Below are 24251 nucleotides of genomic sequence, written 5' to 3'. Positions count from 1 at the left end.
GGGGCGCGGCGGCGGCGGCGGCGGCGGCGGCGGCGGCGCAGAGCCACGGCAGGAGCGGAGCCGGGCCCGGGGCTGGGCCGGCGCCGAGCGCAGCGAAGGCCGGAGGTGACCCCGGGCGGCGGGAAGGGGTAGGGCGGGGCGGGGGCGCAGCTAGGGCCGTGGGCGCTAATGGCGGCGGGCGCGGCGGGGCGGGAGGCTGGCCCTCCTGCAGGTTCTATCGACCGTGGGTTCGAGTCCGGACACCGCCCCGTTGGCCTCGGATCGGTCACTGCCGTCTCTGGCCTCAGTGTCCTCGTCGTTAAATGGGCTGGATAACGCCCACCTGGAGGCCTGGCGCCATGGGGCCTGCCGCGGTGCTGCGCGAACGTGTGCTTTGCCTCCCTCCATTAACTCCCGGCGCCCGGGAAAGCTGCCATCCTCTGGCAGGGCCGGGAGGTTCCCACGCCTGAATTCACATTTCGGCCCTGTCACTCACTGCAGGTGTGACCTTGGGTGAGTCCAGTCTCTCTGAGTTTCGGTTTCCTCGTCTGTAGGTCAGGGAGAGTAGTAATAACATTAACATCTACACAGCTTTTGTTCCACTTCAGGCATTTAATTCTCTACAGCTGTTTGAGACAGGAACAGTTGTTATCCATTGTAAAGATGAGGCAACTGAGGCACAGCGACATTAAGTTTTGCCCAAGGCCACATAGTTAATTCAGTGTCTGGCACCCACTAGGGCCCAGCAAGTTGGGTCTGTCGTGGACCTGCCCTAACTCAGTTCCCTACGGCAGGATGGAACCAGGTGAGGAGCTGGAGGACGAGGACTCTCCAGGTGGTCGTGAAGATGGCTTCACTGCTGAGCACCTGGCTGCAGAGGCCATGGCAGCTGACATGGACCCCTGGCTGGTGTTTGATGCCCGCACCACACCTGCCACAGAGCTGGATGCCTGGTTGGCCAAGTACCCACCATCCCAAGTTACCCGCTACGGGGACCCTGGCTCGCCCAACTCTGAGCCCGTGGGCTGGATTGCAGCATACGGGCAGGGCTACGTCCCCAACTCGGGTGATGTGCAGGGCCTGCAGGTAGCCTGGGAGGCTCTGCAGACCAGCGGGCGGCCCATCACGCCAGGTACCCTGCGCCAGCTGGCCATCACCCACCAGGTGCTCTCTGGCAAATGGCTGATACACCTGGCACCTGGCTTCAAGCTGGACCACGCCTGGGCTGGCATTGCTCGAGCCGTGGTCGAGGGCCGGCTTCAGGTGGCCAAGGTGAGCCCACGGGCCAAGGAGGGTGGGCGGCAGGTCATCTGTGTTTATACAGACGACTTCACGGACCGCTTGGGTGTACTGGAAGCAGATGCAGCCATCCGTGCAGCAGGCGTTAAGTGTCTGCTCACCTACAAACCTGACGTCTACACCTACCTGGGCATCTACCGGGCCAACCGCTGGCACCTCTGCCCCACTCTCTATGAGAGCCGTTTCCAGCTTGGGGGCAGCGCCCGTGGTTCCCGTGTGCTGGACCGTGCCAACAATGTGGAACTGACCTAGTGGGGCCAAATGGGGGAGACCACCCTCTGCCGCCCCTGCTAGGGATGGATCCTCCTGTCTGTCTTCCCCCTCCTTGTCCCAAGGAGGCTGAGCGTCCCCAGCTCTGAGGACTGGGTCACTCGGGAACTGCCTGCATCTACGAACCCTTTGAACTTCTGTCCTGTGTTCAGGGCTGACTCAAGTCCCCACTGGCTGGAGGCTCTGCTTCCCTGAGTGCCAGACCTTCAGCCTCTCTCTTCGCTGCTGCGCCCCTTGGTCACCCAGGACTACAGGCTGGGCGCGGACATCAGCAGGAGAGCCTTCCTTGGCCACACCCTCAATTCTGGCTGTACCTCCCCCTCCTCCTGCATCCTCCCCTTCTCTTCCTCCCTCACAGGAAAGAAAACCTAGTGCTTCCAGTCCCTCTCCTTGGGGCCTTCACAGTCCAGCGGGCAGAGGCCCTGCAGGCCTGAGCATGCCATTTTGTTGGGGGTGGGTGGGTGATTGTTCCACTCAGCTCCTGGCAGAGACAGGGGCTGCCAGGGCCATGGATACGGGGCCTGCCCCTCCCGGCCATCTCATAGCCCACACCACCTTCCTCCTTTCTTCGGCTACCTTGTCACATGCCTTCTCCTGGCATTTCAATAAAACCCAGCTTGGGTCTGTGTCTTGAGTGTTTTTGAAGACACTGTGTTGGTGGTTACCTGCTTTGGTTGCTGGAGAGAGGCAGGGCCAGGAGAGTCTGCCCCTCTGTTCTGACTGGGCCCCCCCAACTGCCTCCAGTAGTAAGATATGCCTCACAGCCAAGGCTGGGAACCTCTCTGAGAGCCTCTGCAAAGCCGGCCCTGTTTCCCCTCCATCCCAATAATCAGAATCAGTTTCTCAGTGACTTCCCATAAATTCAAAGATTTGGCCCAGCAAAGTCTGAGGGGCTACTGCTAGCTCAGAGGGTATATTTGTGCCCACTAGAGAAAGGTACCTCCTTGGTCCTGGCAGTTCTAGGCCAGGGCACATGGTCTGGTGAACAGAGGATGGGTTGGGTTTCAGCCGCCTAGGCTGGATATCTTTGTGCAGTGAACAACCTGCACAACCTCAGGGAGCCTTGGAAGTTCTCCCATTTCTACTCACCTCTCCCGCCTCCCTGACCATCACAGAGGCCACCGGACTGTTTGCACATCACTTCCATATGGATTATTTAATTCTCGCAACCTAACAGGAGAAGATTTGGGCCCAATTTATGGTCAAGAAAATTGAGGCCAAGAGGGGAGAGAGATGATCCCTCAGGGTCATGCAGTGAGTTGGGCAGAGTTGAGACTTGCACCCCAGTTCTCCTCAGGCAGAGTGGCGTCCCTGGCCTCACCTGCAGTTAGCTTTTTGCAACCCAGCAGGCACATTCACTCAACATGACCTCCCTGGGCCATAAGGCTCAGCTGAGGCTGCTATAGCTTCTGGGAGCTTGGCTCCATAGGCCCCAGCCCCGGCCCTGGCCCTGGGCTTGGCTGGCGGCTCCTGGCAGGGAGCCCCTTGGGACGCTGCTCTCGTGCAGTGCTGGAGCTGACTCAGCCTCCAGCAGCCTCATCAAATTGGAATTTGGAGCAGGGGAGCGGAGATGCCACCAGGCTGACTGGGTGGAAGTAGGTGAGTCATAAGATGCTGGCTCGGCCCCCTCCCCAGCCTCCTCCGCACCCGGGGCTGAGTCCCCTTCAGCCCAGCCCTGGGAAGTTCCCAGGGTGGGTGGTCTCCAGGTCAAAGCCTGGTGCCCCTCAGACTGTCAGTGTCTTGCACTTACCCAAATGGGGCCAAGGCTTGGGAGGATCCTGGCCAGGCCCTTGTGGGTCCCACAAAGATGCCCAAGTGGTGTCAACACCACCTGGTTCTTCTTCCATAAGTAGGCATTTCACACACTTAGCGCCTGTCCTCCATCGTCATGGCCCTGCTTTAGCCCCTTCCTCACTCTCTCTCCCAAACCATTGCAACTTGCCTCTTCTGCCCCATTCCCCCTCCTTCCCCCCACTGCCAGCTGTCCTGCAGAGCGGCCTGTGTCCATCTGCTACTCAAAGCCCTTCTGTGGCTCCCCACAGCCTGCAACTTAGAGTCTACTCTCCTGAGCCCGTTATGGCCTAGCCCCCGCCCCCAGCTGCCCCAGCTTCCCTCAGGCGTCCCTTTCTGCCCGTGCTCACCCCCCGCCCCCAGCCCGGAGCCAACTGGCTCTCCCTTCACCCCTGGCACGCAGCCCTGGGCCTCAGGCTCTTCCTTCTGCTTGAACACCTGCCTTGCAGTGAGGATCGAGGGGTTACTTATGTAACCACTGGATTAATGTCTCTCTCCCGCTGCTGGCCCCTAAGCCACGTGCCCAGACTATGCTCAGTGAAGGCAGGAACAATGCCTAAACCTCAGCCCTGTCCCCAGAGGGCCTAGCACAGTTTGTGGCCAGAGCAACCTTTTCATAAATTATTGAATGAATGAATGAGTGACTCAGGTCCATCCCCTGCCACTGCCTGCAGCCTCATCTCCTCCACTCCCTGCTTTACTGCTTCTGGGTCCAGAACCATGAGCTGCCTGTGTTTTTCCTGCACACCCGCTGGCCTCCTCACTTTTGTGCCTATTCTCATGCTGTTGCCTCTGCCTGGTATACCTGGCCCTCACCCGCTTCCCTGGCTGACTCCAGATCTCAGATGCACATGCTCAGGTGTCATCCACTCAGAGGTTCCCCCTCCCCCAGCCATGCTCACCCCAGGCTCCCGTAACGCACACGCACCTGTGGCTCTCATCTGTGCATCTGAGGCCCCTCAAGGACAGTGGCTGCGCTTTATCCCCCAGCGTGTCCTCAGCATCCAGCATAGTACCTGGCTTAGCTTAAGTGCCAAATAAACATGATTGAATAAATGAGTGACTGAATGAAAGTTGCCCTCTGTCTCTGGGCCTCAGTTTCCTCATTCCATTCATAACAGGAGCAAGGCACTGTGCTAAGTGTGTACCTACATTATCTAAGCCTCACTCAGCTCTACTATTATTGCCATTTTGCAGAAGAGGAAACTGAAGCCCAGAGTGGTTCAGTAATTGGTTCAAGGTTACAGAGTTCAATATTTGAATCCCGGTCATTCAGCTCCACAGCACCCAGTGCATTGTTGAGCCCCCACTATATGAAAGTGCTGTGGGGAGGGGGTGCTGCCGAGATAACTGAGATCCAGCAAGGACTTAGGATCTGATTTGTAAAGCACACAGGTTCGGCCCTCAGAACCACCTGAGAGAGAGGCTGGGCCAAGACTAAGATTCCCATTTTACTGTTGGAGAAACTGAGGCCCAGAGAGCAGAGTGACTAAGCCTACTGAGCAGGAAGGATCTCCCGGGCCTACAGCCGGGACTGCTCCCCTGCCAGGGCAAGAGCTCCCAAGACACACCCACTCAGGCTGGCAGGGGATTATGTCCTGTTTGGCCCGTTCCCATACAGGCATCAGGGAGCAGCCCTGACCCGGGGTAGGCCAGGCTGGATAAATTTGGGCAAGCCACTGTGCTCTGCTCCCTTTTATAAAACCACAGAAGGATGACTGAGCCAGGAAAAGGAGGACACCTGCACTGCATCTGCTCCCGCTCGCATGCACCGCGAACCCCAGCCCCCAGGCAGGAGGCTCCAGAGGGGCTAGCCTGTGAATGGGGAGAATCTCTACCCACCTCCTGATTCCGGCTAGGGCGAGGGGCTGAATCGGGGAGGACAGGAAACAGCTGAGTCAGGAGAAAGCTTCAGCCAGAGCTTTGGCGAGGTTTGGGGGATTTTCCCAGCAACTGCACCCCACTCCCGCCCACTGGGAGGGTCCCTGGCAGAGACCAGGCTTGGGTCACACAGCTGATTCATCTGAGGAGGGAAACTCCCCGTTTCTCTGACGCGCATCCCCCAGGTGCTGAGGAGTAACCTGAGGGCACCTAGCCCAGAAACCTACCTTTCCTTGATTACTGGCCTCCTAGTAGGGCTTGAAAACCCCCCAGGCTGGACAGAGGGACAGAGTTGGGCAGGGTGGCAGGGCATCGGGGCAGCTTCCTAGGGAATAGAGGCAGAGACTGGAACCAGAGCGACGGCTGGACAAGGGGCACCTCAGGCATTTCCCCCCCCCTTACCCATTTTTCAGATGAGAAAACTGAGGCTCAGATAGCAAGAACAAACACACATGCAGACCTGCTCTGTTCCAGACACTACTCTAAGCAGTTTGTACACATTCACCCCTTTTGGTCCTCACAGCCCTCATTTTCCTGAGGAGTAAACTGAGCAGAAAGGGGGTAAGTAAAGTCAAGGCTGGAAATGCTCCGGAGGCTCTCCACAACGCCCGAGCGCTGTGCACACCCCTACGGCGGGGTGCTCCCCCCTCTCCCTGAGCACCTCTGGCCCCAGGGGCCAGAGACCTCCCTGGGGTGAAGTCTGAAGTGGTCTCTGGGGACCCTTTATCCTCACGTCCCAACTCAGGCCCCTGGGAACCCTAGAGGACAGGCAGGTCACCCACGGGACCCTGGCTCCTCCGAGGCTAAAGGGAGAAAGCTGGCTCCTGCAGAAAAAAAAATCAGCCAAACCCACAGAGGGCAGGAGAGGGCAGCGAGGCGTTCCCGCCAAAATCTTCCTCTGGAGGGTTTTGACTCCTTTCCAAAGACCAATCCTTTCCCGCCCCCCCCCCCCATCCCTGCGTCAGAGCCTCCCTTTCCTGTCTGCCTGCCCCCGGCCCTGACACCACACACACTCATGCCCGCACACACAGGCACACACGTGCACACCGAGAGTCCAGCCTCCAGGCCACTGCCGCTCAGCAGGCCGGCCCTGCGCCCTCTGCACTGGCTACTCGAGGGGAGCTGAGGGTGTGGCTCTGTGGAGTGTAGCCCAGGGCCCCACGCAGACAACCTCTGCCCATCTGGCTCCCACTCACAAGCAGATGACTCACCCCCTTGCCCCCCATGACTCAGTTTACACGGGTGCCCAGAGGTCCTCCCAGCGAGGGTGGGGTGGTTTATTAGCCCAGCCCAGGCCCACCAGCCTTTCATCCCTGGATGAGAGTTTCATCCCCCTCCTGGCCCACAGCCAGAGCTGGCACCCGGAGCCTGGAGGTGGCGGGAAGCCTCAGGCCTGGGAGGGTAGGAGAGTCCAAGAACTGAGTGACAGTCCCCAACTTCCCTGGGCCTGGGTCTGCAGGGAACAGCAGCTACTCTAAGAAATAAGAAGCCAGGCTGAGCGGGCAGAGCACCATCACGGGCACCAACAGCAGAGCCCTCGATGTCCTGCATTCAGAGGAAATGGTCCACGTGGCACAAAACATAACAGCAAGAAAACCCTCACTAACGTGTATTGATCGCTTACTGTACCAGTCCTGTGCTAAGTGCCATCCACACCTTACCTCATGTACTGCCCCAATAATCCCCTGAAGAGTGTGTACAATCATTATGATCTCCTTCTTAAAAGTGAGGAAACAAGCATAAAGAAGAGAATGACCCAGGTCACACAGCCAGGACTCAAACCCAGGCCATCCAACTCCAGAGCTCACGTTGTTATCCCTCCTGCCTCCCTGAGCCGCGCTGGTTGGAAGAGGGATGACGGCCCAGTCTGCCCTGCCCCTTCCCCCAGCGCACCTCTGCGGAAACCTCTGGTTTTAGGGATCACTGTATGTAAACCACTAATCTGCAAGAAGGAAAAACTGAGGCTCCCAGAGGGAAAAAGACTGGCCTGAGGTCCCATAACAAATCAGAGGTGCAGCCAGAGCTGGGACCATGTAGTTAACACTCTCCCCAGTGCCCTGGGATGGAGAGGTCTGCCCCCGCACAGACTCCCTGTAACCCTTTAGCCCAGCTCCTTTCCCTCTCTGGAGCCTCATGTGCTCCTCTGCACCATGGGGACAGGACTGCCTTCACAGCAGGGTGGCATGAGGCTCAAAGGACAGCAGAGGGACCAGTGCTCAGTGGCATCTGGGGAATGAAGAGGGTGATACCTAGGTCCTGGAAGCAGCAGCCCAGCCCCTTCTCATCCCACCCTGTTCCTCGGCCCGGGCCCCACCAAATGGCTTCCTCCACCCCACGGGCCAGAAGACCTTCCCATAAGGGACTCCAGCCCCCTCCTCCCCAGACTCCAGCCTCAGTAAAGTGAGCATAGGTCCCTTCCCCGTTCAAACAGTACTCAGGGGTCCACTTGTCCTCCAGCCCAAGTCAAGCCCCTCACATGGGACTAAGGGCCCTGGCTTAGGCCTCACTCAGCCCACCCTTGCCATCATGGTCCCAATACACATTCTAGCACATGCCCTGGACAACAGGGAGCCTGGCCTCGCCTCTCCCAACCCCCGGGTCTTTGTAAAGCCTACTGACTCCAAATCCAGAAATATCTCCTCCATCTTCAGGTACCCCTCAACCAGGAAACCTGCTCCCCCTACCCTCACAATAGGAAAGCATCCTTCCTTCCTGGGCGCTCCTGTAATTCCCCCAGCGCTCTCCAGCTCCTGGCCCCAGCACTCTCTACCTTCCACCAGGGTTGTTTTCCTCAGCAGCTGATCCCTTTTTTGGGCTGTAAACACCTTGGGGCCAGGACCAAGTCTACCTCCCTACCTCCCCGACTGCTGGTTCCATTCGACTTTAAATCTGTTAATTCAGGAGAATGGATAAACTTGTCCATCATGCAATGGGACCAGACTCAGAAATCAAAGGAAGTGAATTACTGCTACCCACAACCTGGATGAATCTCACAGACATAATGGTGAGAAATGGAAACCAGACACAAAAGAGCACACACTGTATGATTCCACTGATGTGAAAATCTAGAAGAGACAAAACTGATCTATGGTGATAGAACCGAGATAAGTGACTTTCTGGGGTAGGGAGGATTGACTGCAAAGGGGCAGGAGAAAATTTGCTGGTGGATAGAAATATTCTATATCGTGAAGGTGCTTACATGAGTGAATACAAATGGTCAGACATAAGACCAGCACATTTTTTTAATGTAAATTTTACTGAATGTAAAATATACCTCAACGAAGTAGATTTTTGTTTGATGGGGCAGGTCTACATATACTCAGTGGAAGGATTTCCAAGATATAAGAAAACAAAAAAGCAAGGAGCAAAACAGGGTGTAGAGCAGGCTAACTTCTGGGTAAAAAGATAGGCAAGAGACTGAATACAATAGAGAGGGAGGCTTTTCACTGTACACCCTTGTGTAGCTTCTGGATCTTGAAGCATGTAAATGTATTACCTAGTTGAAAAACAAATGCAATGAAAAATTTTAAAACATAAGGCAAAGTAAAAAATAAAAAACATGTTTTAAAATAATTTTTTATCTTACATGCACTATATATATATATAGTGTTTTGTGTTTGTCTCCCCCAAACAGAAAATCTTTAAAAATTATTCTGAGCAGGTTAAAAAAAAATGTAATACCCTGCATAGTGCTATGGGACTCTATTACATGAGGGATTTAACCTAGGTTAAGGACTCATGGGACTTACCTGGTGGCGCAGTGGTTAAGAATCCGCCTGCCAATGCAGGGGACACGGGTTCGAGCTCTGGTCCAGGAAGATCCCACATGCCGCGGAGTAGCTGAACCCGTGTGCCACAACTGCTGAGCCTGCACTCTGCAGCCCGCGAGCCACAACTACTGAAGCCCGTGCACCGAGACCCCGTGCTCCACAATGAGAAGCCCGCGCACCACAATGAAGAGTAGCCCCCACTCGTCGCAACTACAGAAATCCCGAGTGCAGCAACGAAGACTCAATGCAGCCAAAAATATATAAAAAATTTAAAAAAAAAAAAGGACTCATGAGGACTTCCCTGGTGGTCCAGTGGTTAAGAATCAAACTTCCAATTCAGGGGACGCGGGTTCAGTCCCTGGTCGGGGAACTAAGATATCACATGCCATGGGGCAACTAAGCCCAAGTGTTGCAACTATTGAGCCTGCACGCAACAACTAGAGAGAAGCCCGCATGCCACAAAGAAGAGCCCGCATGCCACAAAGAAAGAGCCCACATGCCGCAACTAAGACCAAATGCAGCCAATAAATAAATAAATAAATAAATAAATAAATAAAGGACTCATGGACTCATGGAAGGCCTCCTGAGGAAGTGATGGGGAAACTGAGACCTGCAAGATGAGAGTTGCCCAGGCAAGGGGATGAGGGAGGGCATTGTGGGCAGAGAGAATAGCCTCTGCAAAGGTGAGAAGCTTGGTCCAGTAGTAAGCCTGGTGCACAGAGAGTAACTGGGTGCTGCTGAGGGAGGACCCTGGGCAGGTGGCCCACACCTGGAAGGGCCTGGGATGCCATGTTAAGGATTCTGGCTGTTTTCAAAGGACAGACCAGTAAGGCAGTGAGGAGCTCAGGCTCCGGAGACTGACTGCTTAGGTTCAAATCCTGGCTCCACAATTTCCTTGCTGTGTGGCTTTCAGCTAGTTGATTAATTTCTCTATGCCTCCATTCCCTAATCTGTAAAATGGCTATAATATTATTATCTGTCTCTACATGGTTGTTGTGAGGATTAATGAATTACTTTGAACGGTGCCCGGTTCATAAGAGCTACATGAGCGCGAGCCACTAGTGTGACCCTTTTGGCCCTCCAAGTCCCCCAATCAACAGACAACCAAAAAGAACACAGAGTGTATCAAGCATCCTGACCCCACCCCTTCCCAAACCTCAGACCCTCCTGTGTAGCAATTTGAAGCGTGGTGGCTCGGAAGGGTCCAAGTCTGAGGGTGAAATGGTCAGAATTGTAAGAGATTTTTCTGTGAACATTGTCAGGATTTTAAAAATTCCTCAGGCTGCTTGTGGGAAGTGGAGGGGAGGGAGCAAGCTGGAGGCTGTGGAGAGTGTCCAGAACAGATGGGAGGGCACTAGGACCAAGGGAAAAAAATCTTTTTGTTGAAATGAACTGAAATGTCACCTCCAGATGTGGGGAGACTGGAATTCTGACCCACTGCTGGTGGGTTGGAGACCTGTTGGAGAGAGTCAAAGCCAAATTTATAGGTACCCTATGACCCACAAATCCACCCCGGGCACATATCCAAGAGAAGTGAGTGCAATTGGCCACCGAAGGACATATCAAGAATGCTCACGAGGGAATTCCCTGGTAGTCCAGTGGTCAGGACTCCGTGCTTCCACTGCAGGAGGCACGGGTTCGATCCCTGGTTGGGGAACTAAGATCCTGCAAGTCACGCGCAGCACAGCCCAAAAAAAAAAAAAAAAAAATGTTCACAGCAGCCTTATTCAGAAGAGCCCCAAACTTGGAGAGCCCCCAATATCATCATCAGAAGAATGTAGAGAGTGATTATGGGATATTTGTGCAATGAAATGCTACACAGTAATGGGAAAGACCAAGCTACTGCTTTACCCAACAATGTAGACGAATCCCTCAGACATGCTGTGTAAAAGGAGCCAGACCCCGGACTTTCCTGGGGGTCCAGTGGTTAAGGCTCCGTGCTTCCATTGCAGGGGGCGCGCAGGTTCGATCCCTAGTCAGGGAACCAGAATCCCACATTCCGCATGGTGCGGCCAAAAAAAAAAAAAAAAGAAACCAGACCCAAGAGAGTACATGCTGTATGTTTCCATTTACATGAAGTTCAAGAACAGGCAAAACTGATCTATGACTCTAGAAGTCAGAATAGTGGTTACCTATAGATGGGGGATGGTGAGTGGGAGGAGGCACAAAGAGGTTCTGGGCTGTTGGAAATACCCTACACCTTGATCAGGGTGGTAGCTGCATGCGTTTACATACATGTAAAAAATCACTGACCTGAACATGTTGGATGAGTGCACTTTACTGTAGGTATGTTAAACTTCAATTTCATCAACAACCTAAATATAAGAATCAAAATTATAAAACTATTAGAAGAAAACATAGGGGTGAGTGTTCATGACCTCAAATTTGGCAATGGACTCTTCAATTGGACACTGGGAGCATGAGCAACAGAAGGAAAAATAGATGAACTGAACTTCAAAAAAATTATAAAAACTTTTGGGCATCAAAGGACTTTATGAAGAATGTGAAAAGACCACCTACAGAATGTTAGAAAACATTTGCAAATCATATATCTGATAAGCGTTTGGTAGCCAGAATATATAAAGAACTCATATAATTCAGCAACAACAAAAAGAAAGCAACCTAATTAAAAATGGGCAAAGGACTTAAATACACATTTGTCCAAAAAATATATACAAATGGCCAACAAGCATATGAAAAGATGTTCATTGGTCATTAAGGAACATGATTGGTTATTAAGGAAATGCAGATCAAGACACAATGAATAGAGAACAAACGTATGGACACCAAGGGGGGAAAGCGGCGGTGGGGGGGGGTAGGGGGTGGTGTGATGAACTGGGAGATTGGGATTGACATATATACACTAATATGTGTAAAATTGATAACTAATAAGAACCTGCTGTATAAAAATATAAATAAAATAAAATTCAAAAAAGAAAAAGAGACACAATCACTTCACACCCTCTAGGATGTATTTTAAAAACAGAAAATAATAAGTGTTGGCAAGGATGTAGAGAAATTAGAACCCTCAGGCACTGCTGGTAGGAATGTAAAAGGGTACAACCACTGTGTAAAACAGTCTGGCAGTTCTCACAAGATTACACAGAGAGTTACCATATGACCCAGCAATTCCACTGTTAGGTATATGCCCAAGATAAATGGAAACACATGTTCACACAAAAGCTTGTACACAATGTCCACAGAAGCATTATTCATAATAGCCAAAAAGTAGAAACAACCCAACGTCCATCAACTGATGAATAAATAAATTGTGGTACAGCCATAAAATTGAATATTATTCAGCCATAAAAAGGAATGAGGTGTTGCTACTTGCTACAACACTGATCAGCCTGGAAAACATTATGCTAAGTGAAAGAAGCCAGACACAAAAGGTCACAAATTGTACAATAAATTTTCCATTTATATGAAGTGTCCATATGAGGCAAATCTGTAGAAACAGAAAGCAGATTAGTGGATACCAGGGGATGGGAGGAGGGGCTCATTGGGAGTTATTACTTAATGGATATGGAGTGTTTTTCTGGGATAATTTAAAAGTTTTAAAACTAGAGAGAAGTGGTGGTTGCACAACATCGTGAATGCACAAAATCCCATTGAAGTGTACACTTTAAAATGGCTAGGAAGGAACTTCCCTGTTGGTGCAGTGATTAAGAATCCGCCTCCCAATGCAGGGACACCAATTCGATCCCTGGTCCGGGAAGACCTCACATGCCGCGGAGCAACTAAGCCCGTGCGCTGCAACTACTGAGCCTGAGCTCTAGAGCCCGCGAGTTACAACTACTGAAGTGCACGCGCCTAGAACCCGTGCTCCTCAACAAGAGAAGCCACCGCAATGAAAAGTGTGCATACTGCAACGAAGAATAGCCCCAGCTCGCCATAACTAGGGAAAGCCCATGTGCAGGAAGGAAGACCCAACGCAGCCAAAAATAAAAATCAATTAATTAATTAAAAGACTTTAACAAAACATTAATTTAAAATGGCTAATTGTATATTATATGAATTTCACCTCAATTTTAAAACTAAATAAACTTCAATGTAGAAAGTGAACGGAAACTGGAAAACATAAACATCACCTACAATGCCCTGGGAGCATTGACAGAACCTACTGGGCGCAAGGCACACTCATCCACCACCTCCTTTCACCTCATTGCTGTCCCAGGAGTTGGAGATTGTCAGGGGCTCAGAGAGGGAAAGTGATTGAGCCAGTCTCACACAGCTGCCAAGGGACAATACCTGGATCTTTCAGACCTCCCAGCCCCCAGACTCCTGAAACTACTGTGGCCCCCTGGGATTCTCACCAGGCCTCCCTGGGTGGGAGCCGGTGAGGTCAGGGGCCAGGAACGTTACTGCAGCCACGAGGCGGGCGTTAGTGACTGAGGAGCTTGGAATGTGCTGTCTCTGAAAGGACCTCTTTGTGGCTCCACTGACGGTTAGAGCAGGAAGGGACTTTCAGAGTCACGTAATCACACACACACACACACACACACACACACACATACACACACGAAACCTGAGCCCCTGCTCAGTCACTGTCCCAGGCTGCTTGGGGAGTGGGGGTAGGGTGGTGTTTCTGGAGCCGGCAGACGAATGCAGTCAAGGCTGACCTGTGTTAAGCCTCGCATGTGCCACAACCTGGCTGCCTGTGTCACTCCGACCTGTCCTGCTTGGACTTAGCCAAGGAATTCAGATATCAGTTAGTGTGTGTGCATGCGCATGAGTACCTTAGCATGTGATCAGAGCCCCCAAAGCTCCCAGCCCTGGGGCTTTTTATTAACACGTAATTATTTTTGCTATTTGTCAAATTTTTACTATATGCTGTATGAAGCATGTGACATCATTTTATATCTATTCTCCGACAACCCTGAGACGTTATCACTATATAGTTATCGTTATGTCTTCATTTTACAGATGAGGCTCTGAGAGATTGTATGCCTCATCCAGAGCACACAGCTGGCGAGCAGCCTAACCAGAATTCGAATTCAGACCTCAGGCTTGTCTGATTCCAGCATATCTGTTCTTTTCCGTGAATCACACTGCCTCAAAAAATCTCTCTCTCTCTCTCTCTCTCTCTCTCTCTCTCTCCCTCTCTCTCTCTCTCTCTCTCTCTCATGCACGCACATGCACACACACACGTGCACACACACACATGCACACACACACACACACCCATATATTTCTCATTCTGGTAAACTGCTGGTGGTTCCTTTTCTTTTTAGAGAATGACAAGCATTGAGTAGAATAAGGGCAGGGGAGAGGCACCAGGCTGGTAACCGCCTTCTGTGTGCACATCACTTTACGGCCTACAAAGCACTTTCACATTTGTGATCTCATCTGATTCCACAGCAACCCCATGAGGTCAGCAGGAGGCTCAATTATTCCCATTGGGAGTGGGACTCAGAAGGAAGGTGACCCGCCCAGGGTAACAGAGACAGAAAATGGTGGTACTGAGACTGGAAGCCCAGGGCCAAGCTGGCCTCTTGGCTCTAAGTCCTGAATGTGTCAACTGACCCTGACGTCTGTCCCCAAGGAAGGCAGCCCAGGTCCCCACCTTCCTGAAATCTTCCTTCCCTGAGGACAAAACTGGAGCTGATCAAAAGGAGGTACCAATGGAGGGCCTCCCTAGTGGCACAGTGGTTAAGAATCTGCCTGCCAATGCAAGGGACACAGGTTCGAGCCCTGGTCCGGGAAGATCCCACATGCCGCGGAGCAACTAAGCCCGTGAGCCACAACTACTGAGCCTGAGCTCTAGAGCCCGCAAGTCACAACTACTGAGCCCACATGCCATAACTACTGAAGCCTGTGCGCCTAGAGCCCGTGCTCTGCAACAAGAGAAGTCACGACAACGAGAAACCTGCGCACTGCAACAAAGAGTAGCCCCCGCTCACCGCAACTAGAGAAAGGCCACGCACAGTAACAAAGACCCAACACAGCCATAAATAAATAAATAAATAAATAAACAATTTTTTAAAAAGGAGGTACCAGTGGAAAGCAGGAGAGCCCAACTCTCCCTCTGTATAGTTGTGTGACACTGGCAGCTCCTTGTTCTCTCCAGGCCTCAGTTTCTTCATCTGTAGAATGGGAAGAGGCAAAGAAGAAGTTTCAGGGTGGTTCTCTCAGCACTGATATTGTGCATGTGTGAAAACATGTCGGTCTGTGAGGGCTTTGAAAACCCTTGCCTGAGCCCGGGTTTGGAGCTCCCACAGCCCTGATTTGGCAACCTGCTTCAGCCACTGGCTTAGTGATCTTAGGCACCTCATTTCAACATCTCTCAGCCTCAGTTTCCCCATCTGTAAAATGGGGATGATAACGACACCTACCTCCCATGGTTGTTGGTCTTTGGTTGTTGACATTTGGTCCTGGCCTCACATTCACACAGACCTTTGACATAATCCCCAAACGAGGGTGGTGACTATGCAGTCCTGGAAGAGCAGTTACAGTATTTAAAGAAGATGGCGTTTATCAGAGCACAGGACAACTGTGTCCCACCACAAGCTCTCACTGCTTATAGGGGCTCTGAATTAAAATTTGTTATAGCTCCTGAGATTATCCTGAGAGTAGTGCAATTATATTGCATTGCATTTGTGGGTAGTTCAACGCATTAATATGTCATTGTAAGCATTTAAAATATACACCATCTTGGTAACCCTGGTTTGTCATTTATTCACTTTTTAGTATACCTGAACCCTAAAACAATGCAAGTGAGTGGGCCTCACGCCAAGACTTGGATGGCAGTAGCACGATTCCTGGCATGAAATAATGGCAGTAGCACGGTCCCTGGCAGTAAATGATGATGATAATTACATCAATCACATTTATAATCCGATTTACAGTTTCCAGACCCCTTTCACATTCTTCATTCCAACTTCCCACGCGTGGCAAGCTCGCTATGTGGTTATTTCGTCCCATTTTACGGATGCAAACACTGAGGCCAGACCAAGCAGTGAGAGGCTGCGGAGTCTGGCGGCGGAGGTCTAGGTCTGCGCTTGAGGCCTGGGCGGGGCTGGGTGGGGCGGGGCGCCCGGCTGCTCTCAGGTGCGTCTGTCCGCGGGGGAATCCTTCGCTCCACCTGGGCGCAGCGAGGAAATTGCACCATGTATGGACAGCTACGTCAGAGGGGGCGGACCCGCCGCTGTCTCTGGGGGCCGCCAAGTCCTCCCCTTTTGCCCAACAAAAGTCGGCTACTGGATCGTAGGAAGCGATGAAAAGTTCAGGGCGGACTGACAAAAGGCAGTGCGTCTGGAGAGGTGGAGCCCAGAATTGTCCAGAGCCGCTGCGATACGCCCGCTCTCCGCTCCCACCCCCAGTGGAAGTGGTTCAGCCCGAGGACTTCTCATTCATAAAAAGAAAAGACTCCGCTAGGAGCGAGTGAGTCAGAACCGAAGCCGCCGACGCGGACACCACAAGGCAGCCAGCCCAGGGCATGTTCCGAGACTACGGGGAACCCGGGCCGAGCTCCGGGGCCGGTGGTGCGTACGGCGGCCCGGCGCAGCCCCCGGCGACAGGCCAGCAGGTGAGAGGAACCCGACGCCTGGGATCCCCAGGTGGACAGAGCCTGGGACTGTGCGGGCCGCTCCCGCACACTCGGGGACTGCGACTGGGAACAAGGAGCAGGGAATGGGTCTCGGAGCAGTGGCAGCGGATTATGCCCATTCTCCGCTAAGGGCACTTTCTCCCCCACACCCCAGCGGAATGGGCACGGTGGGCGGAGCAAACATCTGCGAACATCCCCTCTCGCGCTCGTACCCCTTCCCGTCTCTGTCTGCTATCTGTCCCTCCGTCTCCGTTACCTTCTTTCCTTCTTCCTGTTCACCGCTAATTTCTTTGTCCCATCTACGTCGGAAGGGGACCCCTTAGTCCGGGATTAGTCCTAGCCCCGACAGGATCAGAGAGGGTCTGATCCATCTCGGACTCACTTTCCGAGGTCCGGAGTCTGAGCCGCGGCCGCCGAGACGTCCCTACGCACGGGATCCACCGCCAGGCTAGCCCCGACAGACTGCGAATCCTCGGCAGTCTGTCTGTGATCATCCGTGTGCCTGACCGTTTGTTTGTCCCTCCCCACCCCGTCGCCAAGTCCTCATCCCCATCTCGGCGCAGTGGAGCCTGGTGGGCCCCGGGAGACTGGCCCTTGACCCTTTTACGGGTTGGGGCCGGTGGAAACCGCGAGGTGCCGGAAGTGCGCGAGGTCCTGCAGCGGCAACTCCCGCGCCCCCGACTCTCGGCACCGAACGGCGCCCGCTGAGGGTTGAGGGGGGACCCGGGAGGCTGCAGGTGCCCATTTCCTGTCGAGGGGCCGTGAGCACGTGTCGCTAGGGGAGGGAAGGAGCGGCGTCCGTTCCGCCGAGTCACGGCGGCGAGTCACGGTGGCTGACTCACCCGGAGCGCCCCTCCCTTCCTGGCTCGGAGCGTCCCGGGCCCGGACAACCTCGGGAGCGGGAGATGCCGCCGGCGGCACCTCGGCCCGGAACTGGGGTCACTGGGTCACTGGGCCCGCAGCGCTGAGCCGGGGACACTGCTGTCCAGACTTGCCTGGGCTTGAACCCAGTTCTCCTCCGGAACACTGAGCCCCCATCTCAACCCATTCCTCACGTTTCTGGCTGAAAGTATCATGACAGGTAATACCTGGAGCGCATACTGCGCAGCCTTGCATTGTGATGGGCAGTTTCCACCTCATTTACTTTACCTCACAGAATCCAAGACCCCACTGATTTTAAAACCCACCATTATTTTGTGCCACTAATTTTTTTTTAAAAAGTGGCCAATTCAACTATGATTTCAGAGCTACTGAAGGGAACTTGTTAGCATCAGTGAAATGCTGTAATCCTCACCTATGACAATATTAAAAGCAAGGAAACGGAGGCACATTGAAGTTAAATAATTCACCCTGACAGCCAGTAAATGGCTGAGCTAAGATTAGAACTGGGCTAGCTTGAACCCAGAGCAGTGGCTCTTGCCCACCATGGCCCCTGTGTGTTGGGCACCTGCCAGTTACCAGGCTCTGTCACACACACATTCTCTCACCTGATTCTCACAGTCACCCTCGAAGTTAGGGGCTGTCATTATCCTCTTTATGTAGATGGGACTCAGGCAGGGTGCAAAAGTAGGTAAGAAGAGCCTGGCTGCCTGGGTCCAAACCCCACTTCCCACTTATTGGCTGTGTGTCTAGGGACAACAGTTTTCCTGTCAGAAAATGAAGATACTGTTGTGCAAATTATATGAGCCAGTATTTGTAAAGTGGTTGGGACAGCACCTGGAATTCACACTTTATTACTGGAAGCCCCTCAATCCACAGAGACCTTATCCCTGGCCCTCCATGTCTTATCCCTCAGAAGTTCCACCTCGTGCCAAGCATCAACACTGTGAGTGGCAGCCAGGAGCTGCAGTGGATGGTTCAGCCTCACTTCCTGGGACCCAGCGGCTACCCCAGGCCTCTGGCCTACCCCCAGTACAGTCCCCCACAGCCCCGGCCAGGAGTCATCCGGGCCCTGGGCCAAACTCCAGCAGTGCATCGCCGGCCCTGTGAACAGGTAAGAAGCAGTGGCGTTTGCACGGGTTCTTGTGCCCACAGGGATGCTGAGGTGCAGAGCATAAGCTCTTGCCCAGAACGCAGGCTTAGAAGGGGCATGGGGAGAACAGACCCATTGGTGACTACTGGCCAAGACAGAAAGTGATGAGACCCCCTAGGGAGACCCAGAGGGCAAAGCAGTCACTTCTGGATCAAGGAAGGCTTCCTACAGGCCTAGAAGGATTTGAATAGAGAGAAAGATGAATGAAAAGACATTCCAGGAAGAGGGGATGGCAGGAGAAGGAACGGAGGTAGCAGTGAGAACATGTAAGGTGTATGTGTGGAAAGTTGTGTGGACAGTAGAGGGTCTCCAGCTGCTGACAGGTATGGAGAGGGCGGGCTTATGCTGTCTATGTTGCTGGGAAGAGAACAGAAAGAGGAGGGTTCCCTTCAGCTACTCTCTGAGGCTCTATTTCTCTATCTCATTTAATCCTCACGAAAACCCTCTTGGGAATGAACTCTGGTATTCCCCATTTTACAGCCAAGGAAATGAAGGCACAGAGAGGTAGTCACTTGCCCAAGATCACACAAGTAGTGAGTAATGAGACAGGTCTGTCCAATTCTGAAGTCAGATCTAAAGTCAGTCAAACCACTGTCTCACCAGGAGGTTAAGAGAAGGCTTGAAGCTTAGAGAGCTGGGAACTCTTACCTCCCAAACCAGGGTTCTTAGCAGCACACTGCTAATAAAGTCTGTGCCAAAATAAATGAATAAGAGCTAGAGGGTCTTTAGGGAGTGGTTCCGCTTTCCTCTCCCTGGGGCATTTTGGTATCTGAGACTGTAGTGGGTGAGGTCTGCACGTTAAGGAGCTGGCTCTGACAGCAGGGGAGAGGATGGGGAGGACGTCAGGATCCTAAGAAAGATGTGCCATCGGCCAGGGGTGACTTCCCCAGAAACAGAATGGCTGGCTTTTGTGACCAACTGGAAGGAGACCATGGTGTAAGCCCCAGAGGCAGGCTCCTGGACTTCCTTCAGCCATGATCCTGGGTACTCCTAGACTGAGGCTGTGAGCTGTGAGTGGGGTCCTTTCGGGGGAGGTGGTCTCCATCAGCTGCCCTCTTTCTCAACGTTAAATAGAGTGAGTGGATTTTAATTTCTGCTCTGGAACCACAAACAAGTTATTCGTCTTCTCTGGGCTTCAGTTCCTTACACGAAAAGTTGGGTTAAGAATCTGTATAAACAGATGTAGAGAACAAACGTATGGACACCAAGGGGGGGAAGCGGCGGGGTGGGGGGGCATGTGTGGTGGGATGAACTGGGAGACTGGGATTGACATATATACACTAATATGTATAAAATAGATAACTAATAAGAACCTGCTACATAAAAAAATAAATAAAATAAAATTTAAATGATTAAAAGGAATCTGTGTAAAGCTCTTAGCTGGCACATAGTAGATTCCCGATGAACAACTACTTAGCAGCTCTCATTAGCCCCTCTTGGTGCTTACAGCCCCTGGGGAAGAGGAGACTCGGTTATCAAGAGACTGAAAAGAATGAGGGTCCTTTTAAAAAGAGTGGCCTGGTCCCAGAGGCTCAGGGGAGGAAAGGCCACTTATAGCTGCGGAATGAAAGAAAGCTTCCAGGAACGGCCGGGGTCGGGTGGGGAATCTTAGCTGAGCCTGGGAGAGAAGGAGGGTTAAGGTTTGTAGAAGGACGGGAAGGGCATTCCGAGAGGAATCATAGGAGGCAAAAGCTGGGTGCGAGGAGGAAATATGACTCATCCAAGCTTACTAAAGCGGGGAACCGGTCGGAGTGCAGAGGTCCCAAAACGCAGCCTGAGGGTGCCCCTGCGCTGCCATGCCCTCGGCCAGGCTCCTACCACTGGGCCAGCAGCACAGAGTCCACCTCACTGCTCTCTCTACCCTCCCCAGATCAGCCCCGAGGAGGAGGAACGCCGTCGAGTGAGGCGCGAGAGGAACAAGCTAGCCGCGGCCAAGTGCAGGAACCGGAGGAAAGAACTGACCGACTTCCTGCAGGCGGTGAGCACCGGCGAGTTCGGAGGGTGCCCAGGTCCCGGCCCGCCCAACCTCAGAAGGCCCCCAGTTCCCAAGAGCCCGCGGGGCCGCAGGGGGCGCCGGTATATGAAGTCCCCTGCCCCACCCCCGGCTCCCTGTCGGAGGCGCACTCCGACGAGGAAAATGTGATTAAAAATTAATTGCAGCGCGACTCTCTCTGAACAGAGAAGAGCTGAAGCTGGGACAGACAATGTCCTTCGAAGATGCCCCCCGAGCCTGATGGGAGTCGTGCCCATTTTCTCCCATCGACTCATGGGAGTTGTAGTCCAGACTTGCTGGAGACTCCCCACTCCCCCCCGCCCCCTCGCCACCACCACCCACTTTCCGCGCCCCAACCTTCCAATCACTACCATAGTGGGAGGCTCCGCGGTACTCAGCCCTCATCCTCCTGACTCCTCTCCTGATCGTCCACAGGAGACCGACAAACTGGAGGACGAGAAATCCGGGCTGCAGCGAGAGATTGAGGAGCTGCAGAAACAGAAGGAGCGCCTGGAGCTGGTGCTGGAAGCCCACCGCCCCATCTGCAAAATCCCGGAAGGGGCCAAGGAGAGCGAAACCAGCGGCACAGGCGGTACCAGTGGCACCAGCAGCCCACCAGCCCCCTCCCGCTCTGTGCCTTGTATCTCCCTTTCCCCAGGGCCTGTGCTTGAACCCGAAGCATTGCACACTCCCACGCTCATGACCACACCCTCCCTGACTCCTTTCACCCCCAGTCTGGTCTTCACCTACCCCAGCACACCGGAGCCCTGTGCCTCAGCCCACCGCAGGAGTAGCAGCAGCAGTGGGGACCCCTCTTCTGACCCCCTTGGCTCCCCAACCCTCCTGGCCTTATGAGGCACTCCAGCCCCCACTCCCTGCGGGTGCTACCCTCACCAATATTTCCCTGCCCATTGGTCCAGCTGGCCTGGACCATATCTCATGTCCAACCCCAGCAGATTCTTCTCCATCCCTCCAGGTGAGACTGGGCATATTTTGCTTCCTGGTAGTGCCTGCTTGGGGCTACCAAAGCTGCCCACTCTTTTTCTAGAGCTGGCCTCTCTAGCACAATTTGCACTAAGTCAGAGACAAAGTGGTTCCTGTTTGTTGGAGAAAATTCCGGGCAGCTCCCAAGGGACTTTGTAGGTTCTCAGAGGTCCTCTGGAGCCCTAAACCCCTGCAGATCACCCCTATAGTCATCATCGCCCTCTTCCCGTGATTCACCCAATCCTACCCCTGACAGGAGGTGATGCTCTACCCGCCGAGAACACTAACTCACCCAGCCCCACTGCCAGCAGCACCAGGTTATTGAACCAGGACACTCTGCCAGCCCCTCCTAAATGGAACAGCTCAGGAGGTGCCAGAGGTTTCTATGATGAGCTGACCTGCAGCCCCCAGCTCTGAGAAGACTTTAGCTCCAAGCCTCCACAGCGTGGGCAGCTGCTATTTATTTTCCTAAAGAGAGTATTTTTATACAAACCTGCCAAAATGGAATAAAAGGCTTGCAGCTCTAGCCTGCTCTCATTGGACCCAGAGGCTAAAGGGAGAAGATTTGGAGCCAGAAGCCCTAGGCTCCCATTTCAGCTCCACCAATTCACTACATGACCTTGGACAAATTCTTTGATATTTCTGGACCTTGATTTTCTTATCTGACAAGTGAGGCTACGTCTGTTCTGCCTAAGCTCCAGGACTGAGAGGAGGCACAGAAGTGCTATGAGGTGCCAAGCCAAGAGGATTACCATCCTCCTCCTGGTGGGGGCCCACAGTGCTCCCACAGGAGGGCACTGTTATGCCCCTTCCAGCCTCCCGGGAGGCGGCTGAGTGGGTTTCAGGCCCCCAACACCTGCTTCCTGCCCCATTGTCTTGGACAGGAAGGAGCCGGGAAGGGAGCTGGAGCCACTTCAGGGGCTGGATTACGGCCTGTCCTGGGGTCTGATGCGGGGAGCCAGTGGCTTACCACGGTCCCACATCCCGCCCCAGGATGCAAGTAATGGGGGAGTCAGACACCTTAGTTCTGCAGTCCCTCCAAATGGGAATGGTACCCAGTCTCAACGTCCCCGCCCTCGTCCCAACGCCGGCGAGTCCCAAACAGACGCTGCCCCAGCCATGGGCTCTGCTTCCGCCTCAGTTTATTAGCCTCCACCCAGCCCCCAGCAAGTCCCTCCGCTCCAGCCTCCAGTCCCCCTCCTGCCCCGCCAGCGAGCGCCAGGGGCCCTCCTCAGTCTTAGGGTTTCTAAGTCCATGCCAGCGGCCCCTCGAGCGCAGCGAGGGCGGCGTCCGGGTGCCGAGGTCCACCGCAATCTCCGCGCTGGAGGAGCAATCCGGGCGGGCGTCGGCGCGAAGCTGTGCCCTCAATCATCTGGGGAGCAGGCCAGGGGCAACTGATCGGGGCTGCCCACGCTGCCGGTACTGGAGCTTCCATCGCCCAGGTCACGGGGACCGCAGGGGGGCAAGGCCAGCTCGGGTGTCGGCCCAGCGCCAGAGCCCCCCGAGCCGCCGGTACCGCCGCGCGGGCCCCACTCCTCGCCCAGCGCCAGGCAGAGCTCCTTAAGGGCCAGGTTCTCCCGCAACAGCTCCTCCTGGCGGCCTTCCAGCTCGGCCAGCTTCTGCCAACAACCGCCTAGATCCTCGCGCACGGCTCGGGATGCTTGGGTCCCGAAGAGCTGCCACTGGCGAGCGGCTCGCCGCCCGCGCTGGCGCTCCGAGTCCAGGAAGCAGCAGAGGTCGCGCAGCTCGCGGTTCTCGGCCTGTAGGCGCCGGTTGAGCTGCTTGAGCTCGCGGATCTCGCCCAGGTGACCCTGTAGCTGCCGATTCACCTCCTGCATGAGGCGGCCACGCTGCACCAGAGCCGCCAGACGCGCCGCCTCCTCCCGCCGCAGGCGCCGCACCAGCTCCTCCTTGCCCAGAGCCGCCATCTCTTCATCCGTCAGCTCCTCCAGGCCGCCCGTCTCGGCCTCCATGGCTGCTCAAGCCTCTGGAGCATCGCCTGCCCGCCGCCGCGGCCCAGGAGCCCCACGACGAGCTCCTCGCCGCTGGGGCTCAGGCACCCGCTCCGCGGACAGGCTGTGGTAGAGATATCTTAGGCTGCAGCAGCCGCGCGGGGGTGGGCACGCGGCGGGGCGCGCGCCGGGTCGGGACTGCATGGCGTCAAGGAAGAACAGCCAATCCGAGCCAGCTCCCTCGGAAGGGGGCGGTGCCTAGGAGCCGGGAGCAAGGCCCTTCCCCGCCCACTCTGGACCGCGGAGTCCCCGACTCTCGCGGACACTCGGTACCCGCGTCACCGACCTCCGCGGCAGTCAACAGCAAACTAGAAGCTTCGTACCTTCCAATTCGAAACCTCCTCAAGCTCGAGCTCCCTCTGAGAACCAAGATTCGGGGGTCGGCCCCCGACTTTCCTGCCCACCCCCGGGCGAAATCCAGACGGATCGCCTTTCCTTCCTTCCTAGCTTTGCTCGAACTCAAGAGTCTCGGCTCACTGAGCATCGCTCCCAGTCCACGGAAACATAAGTCCAAACGTCCTGGCTCACCATCAGCCTATTCTCCCTCTCACGGACCGTGTCCTGCCCAGTGGGAGGGGCATACAAGGGATTCTTTTGTTCAATAAACTATTATTGTATGTAAGGCTTATAGAGAAACAAACTTGATCAATATCCTTATACTGTCCTTAAAGACATCGTAATCTGGCAGAGG

The 24251-nt window shown here is 54.2% G+C and overlaps 3 protein-coding genes across 8 annotated transcripts; 2 read left to right on the top strand and 1 right to left on the bottom strand.

Moving 5' to 3' along the window:
* The first annotated feature begins 27 nt into the window (after nt 1-27).
* CUNH11orf68 (chromosome unknown C11orf68 homolog) lies at nt 28-2177 on the top strand. Of its 2 annotated transcripts, none has more exons than XM_029206902.1 (2): nt 28-105; nt 774-2177. In XM_029206902.1, exon 2 carries the CDS (start codon nt 775-777, stop codon nt 1528-1530), a length of 756 nt encoding a protein of 251 aa, XP_029062735.1. In that variant the 5' UTR covers nt 28-105; nt 774; the 3' UTR covers nt 1531-2177. The 2 variants fall into 2 exon arrangements, with proteins under 2 accessions (XP_029062735.1, XP_029062736.1); XM_029206903.1 differs by lacking the exon at nt 28-105 and adding an exon at nt 208-492.
* Nucleotides 2178-16166: 13989 nt separating this feature from the next.
* Nucleotides 16167-22072, top strand: FOSL1 (FOS like 1, AP-1 transcription factor subunit). Of its 5 annotated transcripts, none has more exons than XM_029208765.1 (4): nt 16167-16518; nt 18335-18532; nt 20442-20549; nt 21000-22072. In XM_029208765.1, the coding sequence occupies exons 1-4, from the start codon at nt 16429-16431 to the stop codon at nt 21417-21419; spliced, it is 816 nt and encodes a 271-aa protein (XP_029064598.1). In that variant the 5' UTR covers nt 16167-16428; the 3' UTR covers nt 21420-22072. The 5 variants fall into 5 exon arrangements, with proteins under 5 accessions (XP_029064598.1, XP_029064602.1, XP_029064599.1 ...); XM_029208767.1 differs by lacking the exon at nt 16167-16518 and adding an exon at nt 17530-17620 and having other exon boundaries at nt 21000-21419; XM_029208769.1 differs by lacking the exon at nt 18335-18532 and having other exon boundaries at nt 16429-16518; nt 21000-21419.
* A 601-nt stretch (nt 22073-22673) lies between these two features.
* On the bottom strand, nt 22674-23937 carry CCDC85B (coiled-coil domain containing 85B). The gene has a single exon (XM_029206913.1). It carries the CDS (start codon nt 23519-23521, stop codon nt 22913-22915), a length of 609 nt encoding a protein of 202 aa, XP_029062746.1. The 5' UTR covers nt 23522-23937; the 3' UTR covers nt 22674-22912.
* Between the last annotated feature and the right edge of the window lie 314 nt (nt 23938-24251).

Source organism: Monodon monoceros, unplaced genomic scaffold, assembly GCF_005190385.1.
Source record: "Monodon monoceros isolate NGI ecotype Baffin Bay Population unplaced genomic scaffold, NGI_Narwhal_1 Super_Scaffold_7, whole genome shotgun sequence".
Lineage (NCBI taxonomy): Eukaryota > Metazoa > Chordata > Mammalia > Artiodactyla > Monodontidae > Monodon > Monodon monoceros.
The sequence above is the reverse complement of the archived record's forward strand: the minus strand, read 5'-3'. Positions and strand labels throughout refer to the sequence as shown.